Here is an 11,469-nt window from a genome sequence, read left to right as displayed (position 1 = left end):
TAAAAGGAATAATTAGAAAAGGTAAAGAAAATGGCAACAAATATTCTCAGAGATATGGGGCAGCTGCTGTGCCAAATGCAAGTGAAAAGGTTGGGTCTCTTCAATTTGGAAATGAGGAGGGGGAAAAATGGGAACATAAAGTGAAAAGGCAACTGTTATTCACCTAGTCCCAGAATGTAAGAACTAGGGGACAATGTTTTAAATTATCAAGAGGTAGATTTAAAACAAACTGGACAGAGTATTTTCCATGTAATGTATATTTATTTAATGGAATTCATCACCACAAAAGGTTACAAAGGCAGACAGTATAACCAGATTCAAAAAAGGACTAGACACATTCATGAAGGTTAGATCAGTCAGGAGTTATTAAATAGAACAATCAGGGCTGTAAATTCTAACTTCCCTAAATGATTATGGTTAATGCCAGGGATGCCACGACAGGGGATGGATTACTCTAGATAGGTCCCATTCACATACATTCCCTGTAATCCCTCTAAACTCCTTGCCTTTGTTGCAGAGGCTGCCAGGCTAGATGGAACATTCGTGTAACCTTGTTTGACAGTCCTGAAATTTTTATATTATCATTCAGTCCAACTTTGTTCTTCTTCCCACTCTTCTCCCTTTTTACAGTCAGACAGAAAACAAGACTGAAGTAATGGCTGTGGGGAATTGTACTTCTGTGACTGAATTCATTCTCTGTGGATTAACAAATCATCTGGAGCTTCAGGTCCCACTCTTTGTGGTGTTTCTAGTGATCTATGTCATCACCCTGATGGGGAATCTGGGGATGGTTGCAATGATCCATCTTCATCCCCGCCTTCACAACCCTATGTATTTTTTCCTAAAGAACTTATCTGTGGTGGATGCCTGTTATTCCACAGTTGTCACTCCAAAGATGCTGGTGAACTTCTTACACCAGAGGAGAACTATTTCTTATGCAGGTTGTATCACCCAATATTTTAGCTTCATTTTATTTGTGATCTCTGAGTGCCTCCTGCTGGCTGTGATGGCATAGGACCGCTATGTGGCAGTATGTAATCCATTGCTCTATACAGTCATCATGTCACCAAGATCTTGCCTGAGGCTGGTGATTGGTTCATACATATGTAGCTTCATAAACTCGGTGGTACACACCAGCTATTTACTAAAATTATCTTATTGTGATTCCAATGTGCTAAACCATTTCTTCTGTGATATCAACCCCCTCCTGAAGCTCTCTTCCTCTGACACCTATGTCAATGAGCTACTGGTATTCACCCTTGGCAGCGTGGTTGAAATAAGTAGCATCACAACTATTCTCATCTCATATATTTTTATCATTGTAACTGTACTAAGGATTTGCTCCACTGAAAGCAGGTATAAAGCCTTCTCCACTTGTACCTCCCCCCTGATGGCTGTTACTTTGCTCCATGGGAGGATTCTCTTCATGTATTTCTGACCAGCCACCAGTTACTCTCTGGATACAGACAAAATGGCCTCACTGTTCTATACTGTGGTGATCCCCATGCTGAACCCACTGATCTACAGTCTGAGGAATAAGGAGGTGAAGGATGCCCTGAAGAGAGTGATGGAGAAAAAAATATTGCTTCCATGAAGGCTTCATTTGCATATACAACTTCTAGGATCAAACCACAAAATCCATCAGCAGTCCCTGACACAAAAATATTTAGGCATGAGATTAAATCCAAGCATTTGGTTTAGTCCCATTCATTCTATGGGTTTTACAACTATGCTTCAAGCTAAGCATGTATTAGGTGTTTCTTAATTGGAGACCTAAGTGAATGGGAAGGTTATCTTGTGCCTATGCTAAAATACGTTGCCATTGATTTATCAAGGTAATATATGAAAAAAAAAGATGGCTAGGTTCAAATGCTTCAGAAAACTTCAGGTTAGATGAAAGAACCTCACTTTGCAACTGTAGGCTGCTTCTTTTTGAATGCTATAAAATGTTCTCAAAAGTTTATTCCAATAAAATTTCTGAATTTGCTTTATTCATGCTCTCACCACAAGTCCATGTGCTTTTGAGGAGACATTTATCTGAGTGGTCATCTATTTCTAATTGTTTTAGGGGAAAATGGCAATATGATGAACTCACATATATTTGACTTTCCAGGAGTATTTACAGCTGACATATTGACAAAATCCTTTATCTTTCAGTTTCCTTATTGAATGTTTAGTCTTTTTGTGACTTATGGTTTGTTCATTTTCACATTGGAAAAATTACAGGAAGATAAATATTCTAGAGCTAGCATATATTCCTGCACACTGCATGTGTCATAGGATCTCCAAAAGTATTCTACAACTGGGAAGCTTTATGCTATGTCAAACACCAAGACTATATAAGACCAGTTTTTGCTATACAAAAGCAGAGACTGGAGTAAAATGTAGATTGCTAACAACAATAATTGGGAAGGCATGTAGATGAGAAGAAAAGGATGGAATGGATCAGGGGAAGGGGAAAAAAGGATGAGGGTTTGGTGAAATGGCAGTCTGGCAATATTTGAGTTGTCTCAATTTTACATTTGTTGGCACTGGATTTATGACCCAGATATCTTGTCCAAGGTAGGCCCAAACCCTCAGACTGACCACAGCCTCTCCATTTGATCAAAGGCAATTTTTTTTGATACACAGTGATAGCAGATAAGAATAAGGCAAACAATTCTACATCTAGCAGTCCCAGGGTTCACAGACTCAAGGTATGTCTGGCTAGTATATGAGCTTCACTCTGAGGATCTCTCTTGAATGTCAGATGTCAGCAGCCAGGAGGTTGGAGACCAAGGCCCACCTGTCCTCAGTGAAGTGGGTGACACAGGTTGGTGGTATGCCTTTGCCCATGGTGGCCTCAGGTTCCTCTTTTAGGAACCCTTTGCTGATATTAAATCCCTCCTTTTGTATCTTTTTCCTTCTGTGATGACTCTTCATCTTTGGTCATCATTGATTGGTCTCCCTCCGGTTTTCATACTGTCCACGTTGTATCCTGTCAGCATATTCCTTTGTTTTACAAGACCATCATATGCACACATTCTAATTTGACTGTTCCAGTTTCCTCCTCATTTGGTCCATTTACCAAAACCAGAAATCCCAAGTGCTCTGAAGCTGGGCCAACAGGGCAGATTCCCTTATCTCTGTTCTGGAACAGCATGGTATATGTCTTCAATTTCCCAACCTGTGGGTCTGCTTGATGCTTGCCTAGGTCAGACAGAGTGGACCTTGAAGAAGCCTGGTTACAAACAGGCTTTTAGAAATCAATTAACCCTTGCCATTGCCCTGGATCATTGTTCTAATGCATATGTACTTTACCTACAAGCCAATTTCTCAAACAAACTCTAAATACCATTTTCTAGCCATCACTATTCAACTGTTTTTTGGAAATGGACTCTAAATGTATTCATGTTTGTTTGTGAATCCTGGAAGCATCCTGTTATAATCCAAGTAGTTTACATGAGCAATTATGTGAATGCAAATTCTTATAGATTGCACAAGCCTCAGATATTGGAACCCCCAGCTAAAGTCTATGCTGGGTCTCATTTTCAGAGGTCCTGAGAGGATTCTTGACCTTGGGTCCTATTGATTTCAGATGGAATAGTGAGAAATCCTTACACTTGAAATCAGGCCCATTGTATATGCAGTTCTGAAGCCCTCTTCCCAAAGCCACTGACTACTACTGATATTGTTGGAGCAGTGAATTACAGTATTCAATTCCTCATGGAATAGTCACCTCAGGGAATCAGTGAGACATTGCTGCAGAATGTATATGTTTGTGCAAAACACTTATTCTATGACTGACTAATGAAACAATGTTTAATCCTGATGTGTTTATGGATAATTCATTAATCTGAAATAAGGAAAAATAATTAAATAACTGTTTACCGTGAATGATTGGCCTAGCTCTAGCTGAGCTGCTAAATAGAGTTCTTCAGGAATTTTTTCTCATTAAAATTTCCAGGGGGAAAAAATATCACATAACTTAGGCACCCTCTGCATATTACAGGTATTGCATAATTAACTGGTTAATTGCATAATTACCTTGATACCACGTACATGTGCAAAGTATTTATCATGACATAAAAAGCTCCAACCAGCTATTACATTAGACCTAAAAAATGTGTACTAACTCTATAGCTGATTGCTATTGAACTTTAATTTGCACATGTAGCAGGGTATACCTTGCTGGGAGCCCTGTCAGCTGACCAGGCACCCAGCACTATAGTGTACCATGGCCAACTGAGGCTGGGAGTCCCGCAACTGAGGGGACTCTCAGCCACAGCAGCTGCTGTCTCTGGATCCTGGCAGCACACTTTTGAGTGCTGGGATCCAGTTGGGTTCCAGGAGCCACAGGGTGTGCCTGGGATCTGCCAGCCCTAGGGGTGCATGGAGCCCCTGGGGCTGGAAGATTGAAACAGCTGTATCTTCCAGCCACTAGGGAGTCACCTCTGTGGTTGGGATCCCCTCAACTTAAGGGGCTCCCAGTTGTGGGAGCGTGCTTCTTTCCAGTGTAGAGGGAGACCAATCCTGGGCTCCCTCAGCACCAGCAATAAGGCACAATAGGATCTAATGTGCGAGTCCCACAATCAAGCCTCCTGCCATACACATGTGGTATGACAGTAGGAACGATCATGTGGATCACACTAGATCCCATCATACCTTTACCTGCATGTGTAGAGGGGCCCATATAACATAATGTACAAAATTCCATTTCAATAATCAGGACTATATTTCTCCCTGAACTGTTATATATGAATATTTCCTTAAAGTAAATGCAAGACATTCCAGTAGGAGTAGAAATACTGAAGAACCAGCAAACACCTGTTTCACAGATTCACAGATTTATAGATGCTAGAGTTGGAAGGGACCTCAACAGATCATCAAGTCCAACCCCCTGCCTGGTCAGGAAAGAGTTCTGGGGTCAGATGACCCCAAACAGATGCCTATCCAGCCTTCTCTTAAAGATCCCAAGGTAGGGGAAAGCACCAGCTCCCTTTGAAGCCCATTCCAAATTTTGGCCACCCTTACAGTGTAGAAGTTTTTTTTCTGATATCTAGCCTAAATCTGCTCTTTGACAGTTTGTGACTATAGTCCCTTGTTACGCCAAGAGGCGCCCTGGTGAACAGAGCATCTCCAATCCCTTGCTGTGTCCCCCTAATGAATTTGTAGGTAGCCACAAGATCACCTCTCAGCCTTCTCTTGTGGAGGCTGAAGAGGTCCAGGTCCCTCAGTCTCTCCTCATAAAGCTTGTCTTGTAAGCCCCTAACCATACGAGTAGCCCTCCTCTGGACTCTCTCGAGTCTATCAACATCCTTCTTGAAGTCCAGTGCTCAAAACTGGATGCAGTACTCCAACTGCAGTTTGATCAATGCCACATAGAGGGGAAGTATCACCTCCTTGATTCTATTTGTCATGCATCTGCTGATGCATGATGAAGTGAAGTTAGCTTTGCTGATGATTTCGTCACACTGACGACTCATGTTCATCTTTGAGTCCACTAGGGCTCCAAGATCCCTTTCTGCTTCTGTGCTGCTGAGAGGGTCACTTCCCAGCCAGTAGGTGTGTTGGATATTTTTGTGCCCTAGATGCAGCACTCTGCACTTGTCCTTGTTGTACTACATCCACTTTTCTAACCTGTCCAGGTCTGCCTACAATCATTCCCTCTCCTCTGGAGTGTGCACTCCACCCCACAATTTAGTATCATCTGGAAACTTGGCCAGAGTATACTTCACACCCACATCTAAGTCACTGATGAAGATATTGAAGACTACAGGGCCAAGGACCGAACCCTGTAGGACCCCACTACCCACATCCTTCCAGTTCGATACCAACGCATCTACTACCACTCTCTGGGTGTGACCACTAAGCCAGTTTGTCACCTACCAGACAGTCTCTGTCAGAAACTCCAGCGTATTGCTGCCCAGGACTGGCCTGTGAACTGCCTTGCCTGTCCCACATGTGCCCGGATTGAGGCCCTGGAGGGGTAGGTGAGGCAACTCCAGGCAGAGGTGAGCAGGCTGTTGTGGATTATGGCAATTGAAGAAGAGATTGATGGTGACTTTCATTCTCTGCAGGACAAGACTCCAGGTGGAGAAGCTGCGATAGAATGCCCTAAAACAGATGCTGGTGAGTGGATGATGGTCACCTCAGGGGCCAGACCTCTCGTCACAGAGACAGCTCCCCCCATGCAGTTGGGGAACAAATATGCCTCCCTGTTGGTAGTCCCTGTTCACTGGCTCCCTGGTCACAATTTGTAATGATATAGGAAGTCCTCAGACTTACAATGCAATTGGTTCCTGAAAACCACTACTTAAGTCAAAACTTTGTAACTCAGAACCAATTTTCCCATAGGAACAATGTTATAAATGGGTGATTTGTTCCTTTACCATTCTCAACACAGCTGCCTCCAACTGGTAAGTCTGTTGTAATGGGGGGGGGGGGGGGGGGGCAGATCAACACCACCACAGTGAGGGAGGGGTTGGGACTGGGGCTAGGACAGGGGATAAGGGAAGTTCTGCCCAGCTGGAGTTGCGGGGGTGGGGGTGTGGAGGGCTTAGGGAGAGGGTGGACACCTCCCATTGTTGCAAGCCACCAGTCCAGGAGCTGCTCATCTGGCAACTCTTCCAGTGGCTCCTGTCACTGCACACGACTGGTCTGGGGAGGCATGGGGGAGGGAGATGTGCCTTTGGACCTGCATGGGGGAGCGGGGCTGGGGCTGCACTGGGCTGTGCTCCAGGCCAGCAGCAGAAGGTGCTGGGAAAGGGGGCTATGCCTGCCTGCCTCTCGTCCAGCTCGGACAGGACAGAGCCACTGTGTTGACTATGGACAAGTGGCGCACAGTGGCTGCAGCCACTCAGGGCTCCCTGAACCTCCCAGATGAGCCATTGCTTCTCCCCACCTCATCCCACCATCGCTGGGTGAGCAGCGGTGGCAGGGCATGGGGGGGAAGTGTGCTCATGGATTGGGGTGGGGCGGGTGGGGGAACCAGGGGCCATTGGGGGGGGGGGCTGCAGCCATCCTAAAATTATGCATAGCTTCTGCCACTTGACCAGAATGCAACCCAGTGCAGCCCCAGCCCCACCCACCCTGCGCAGCTCCTGGAGCACACACCTCTCCCCCACCCCATGCTCTGCTGCCATTTGCCCAGCCAAGGTGGGGTGAAGCTGGGAGGCACAGGGAATCTGTGGCAGCTCCAGCCACTTCACACTGCTTTTCTGAAGGCAGCACAGTGGCTACACCCTGCCCCAGCTCGGTGAGTGGCAGGAGGGTATAGCCCCCATTCCCAATGCCTTCTGCTGCTAACCTGGAGCACAGCCCAGTGTAGCCCAGGTCTTGCCCACCCCAGGCAGATCCAGGGGCACACCCCACCCCATGCCCTCCTGGACCAGCAGCATGCAATGGCGGAAGCCAACCCACCCCCTTCCCACACCCCTCCTGCCTGCTGGGCAGCCCCTGTCCCAGCCCCAGCCCCAATCCCTCCCTCATTGTGGGGTCATTAATCTGCCCCCGACACCCCACCACAACAGACTTACCAGTCAAAAGTCTGTCAGAGCCTTGAAACTGTCATAATTTACAAAGGTTGTAAGTGCCATTTGTTGTAACTCGAACAGTCTTAAGTCAAGGACTGCCTGTACTGTAGCTGAAACAAAAAACAAACAAACAAAAGAGTTATTTTGTGTCATAGACATAGACATTTTTACCTCTCAGCTCTATGTTCTTGGGGAAACCTGGCACAGGACACAGCCTGTCTGACTCACAAAGAATTTTCCCCTCCCCACCTCTACCTAAACAAGAACTGATTACGAAAGACAATGAAGATGCAGTGGGAGAAACACCTAAAGCCCTCCAGATAAGAGAGCAACTCCCCTGGCCTCATTTGCATCTGAGATGGAACCAGATGACAACTCATTTAAATGGGAGATGGGACAGGAGTGCACCTTCATTAGCATTCAGGATGGAGAACAGAGATTCCAAGGCAAGAACCGCACTGAATTCTGGGATCACAAAAGCAGGGGAGCTCTGCATGATGCGGAATCTGTCCTCCAAATGCTAATCAACCCACATTTACACACACGCACCTCAGCATTTATTAGACCAATTCTAATATGGATTTATAAAGGACCTACCCCCCCCCCCGACCAGAACTAAGCAGAAGTAAAGTTTAATAGGCATCTTGGGCTGTACATTCCCTGCCCCCACTATGGGAGGCCTATTTAAACTTGATTGACTAAAACTCAGTTGCCAGGTCAGGGAATGCTGAGGCAAAGAGACCGAGTCAGAGGGGGTATGGGCAACATCTGAACAATGGTAAAGAGCTCATCACAGCATCCAACCCATTGGAGCCCTGACCCCAAATGTCATACTTTTCCCAGGATGACTGGTGGAAGTCCTCCCCACAAAGTTTATGAACTCTCCAAGTAATCCCCTTAAGTCTTTTAAAAGACTACAGTAAAATCTGGAAAAGTCATGCTAAATTGAGGCTTATTTACAATAGGTAAAAATACAAAACCCTGATGCTACAAGCTATCTATGAAGAAACAATGAGGTATCCCATCCAGTATATCTGCTATCCATAAGGATTTCAAGATGGGTCTTAAGTGTCTGGTTACTCCTTAACCTTATGTTTTTTCCAGGTTATTGATCAGTTTCTTGAGATGTTCCAAACTATATAACCCCTTGTCAGTAGAAAAGACAATTATTTACACAATTAAAAGAATGCTTTGAAGAAGCTGAACTGAGGGTATAAAAATCTGTAAAAAAGCAGCAACCTGTGTGCTTCAAGAAAAGAAATCTCTCTGACACCATCCGCTGTTTTTCTTTAGAAGCTGGAAGAAACAGATCATCTTCCTTCAGGGGTTGTGCTAAGAACTTTACCTGTCAGCACTGGAACGCGAGTGCCTTGGACTGGTGAGACCCCAGCTCTCACTCTCTCTCTATTTCTCTTCTTCTCTCTAGGCATAGATTTCTGAACCTGAATTGTATTAGTTAAGCTTGAGCTAAGTTTCCCCAAATACTTAATGAAACCAGGGTAATATTGTAGTTGTTTTGATTGTTTTCCTTTGCATGTCTGTTATTACTAGTGCCATTATATATTTCATATACTTAGCAATAAATAACTTTTATAGTCAAACTCGTAGTAACCAGGTGTATGTTTCCTTCTCTACTTCTCCTTCCCCACTTGCTCTGCAGCAACACTTCTTTTACCTAATCCAAAGACCCATGTGAAGCCCTGAAATACTGTGGAGTCTGCTCATCAAGAGGCTACCGCTACTAGGACAGTTAGGGCTAAAGATTGGGACATGCTGAGTTTCAAACACATAAGAGGATCAGCTTGTAGAGGCTAATTGACCCAGTTTGGCTCAGACATGCCCTTATAAACTGAAGGCTGGCCCGTGAGGGTGTCAGCTAGACACCCAGCCAGATTCAGAAGTACTCTGTTCACCTGTGTGCTTGTGTCTGTCTGCATTTTATTGTTACCTTAATGAACTGATTCCTGGCATATGAGGGTGTCAGCCTGTCCATGCTGATCAACCTAGCCAGGTCAGGTGTGTCACATTAATGTGTGTGTGTTTGTGTGTATGACTGATTTGGTGACTGGAAGAACCCAGCCCCATTGAAACTGAGTCCTGCAAGATAGCTCCACTGGGGGTGAGGATTTGCAGAAGAGAGATATACAGCTCTGTATAAAAACACCAGTACACAAGCAGCACATTGATAGAATTACAAAGACCCTAGAAATGTATCCCTAATAAATGAGTGCACCCCAAAGTGATGGGCAAATCTGGTAACAACATAGACATAGGCATATAAACATATATTAAAACCTTTTCAACTTAGGCTTATTTTAAGAGGCAAGGATTTCTGTTAGTGGTGTCTTTTACTGAATGAAGTGTAAGGTGGGGAGCATGTACAGATCTTGAAATATGAAAAGGGGTGCAGGAGATGCCATCAGTGCCACAGGAGAGCCCTCAGGACAGTGGGGGAAAATGTAAAAGAGGAGAAGAGAAAAATAAATTACATAAAGGTGTTGGGTTTCATATCAATAGAGGACAGAAGACAACTGGACAGTCCTCTATGATGTCTACCCTATGTCCAAGGCACAGATAGAGAGCTGGGATAGAGTGGGATACCTGGAGGGACCAAATGGAAAGCAAGTGAGGAAGAAAGGACTCACTTGCTGCTGCTGCTATCCCAGCTGCCTTGGCAGGTGGGGGAAGTCCTGTTTTTGCTCCTGGCCTGCTCCAACTGAGGTCTGTGTGGAACAGCTGTCCAGGGTATCATGCCCCAGCTCTCTTTTCCTCTTTCTCATTTACCCCACTGTCCTGAGGGCTCTAGCTGCTGAAAGCAGCTGCATGGAGTGCTCAGCAGGTCTGGGACAGTGGCATCAGTGGGTGATACCAACTTCCAGCACTTGCTCCTGACCATGGGGAACATCTGTTGCGTAAAGAGCAGGAGCACCTGGAAACGGGGAGATTACCAGCTGAACCATTGTCCCCAGTCCTACTCAAAATTCCTCACAACTGCTCCTTGCAGCTAGAACTTCTGGGCCAATGTGCCACCAACCTAATACTCCATGCAGCTGCTCTTCACAGCCCTGGCTGGAGTGGGGCAGGAATGGTCCTTCTCCTTACCCAGGCCAGCTGAAGATAGTAGTGGCAGCAAGCTTTAGGAGAAAAAGAGAGGATATAAAGTCATTGGGTTTCGTATCAATGGAGGACAGAGGACAGAGTACCAGAAAACTGGAATGTCCTCTATGATGGCCAAACCACCAGGGATCCAAGCATCTGGGGGCATGGGGAAATAGAATCACTAGCACATGGTCTTGACTGTGGAAGCAGGGTGAACTGTGCCACTACATCCTCCTATCTGAAGCATTTCATCTGCAGTGAATAAGGTAGTATGCACATATCATTAACACTTTACTAGATGCTAAAGGTCCAAATCAGGAATCTGGGCCTTGTGCTGGTGGGACCAGAGCTGCCTGTCCTGTGAGAGGCAGCAGGGAGTTAGTTGCCTGTAGAACACACATGGCTGGGACAGAGGGAAGGGAAGCCCAGCTCCTCTTTCCCAAGCTGTGTCTACTGCACGGAGTGGGGTAGTCTGGCCATGCAGATATTCAACCCACTAGTCTTCAGTTTGTTGGCTCTGGATTTAGGATCCAGATACCTTGTTTGGGGTGGGGGACCTACCATCAGACCAACCATGACCTTTCCAATTGATAATAGACACATTTATTGATACACAGTGACAACAGCAAAGAAACAATACAAACAACCAAACAATTTTATATATCTACCAAATCCTAGGGGTGTCATCAGAGTCAAAATACATCTGGTCAGGATGCAGGCTCCACTCTCAGGTTCTTTCTCTTAGGTGTCAACATGTCAGCAGTCTGGAGGTGGGATGCCAAGGCCCACATACCCCCTTCAGTGGGGTGTATAATAGGGCTGTGCAAAGCTTTGGATCACTATTAAGATTTAGAGA

The 11,469-nt window shown here is 45.4% G+C and overlaps 1 protein-coding gene across 1 annotated transcript; it reads left to right on the top strand.

The window, feature by feature from the left end:
• Nucleotides 1-655: 655 nt before the first annotated feature.
• LOC102557939 (olfactory receptor-like protein COR5) lies at nt 656-8,395 on the top strand (the record flags this gene model as incomplete). The annotated part of the gene is given in 2 exon segments (XM_059722445.1): nt 656-1,564; nt 8,387-8,395. Coding segments are annotated over 2 exon segments (918 nt in total), but the record flags the coding sequence as incomplete, so codon positions are not given.
• Between the last annotated feature and the right edge of the window lie 3,074 nt (nt 8,396-11,469).

Source organism: Alligator mississippiensis, chromosome 2 (genome assembly GCF_030867095.1).
Source record: "Alligator mississippiensis isolate rAllMis1 chromosome 2, rAllMis1, whole genome shotgun sequence".
Classification (NCBI taxonomy): Eukaryota; Metazoa; Chordata; order Crocodylia; family Alligatoridae; genus Alligator; species Alligator mississippiensis.
Note: the sequence above shows the minus strand (reverse complement) of the source record. Positions and strands in the feature narration are given on the sequence as shown.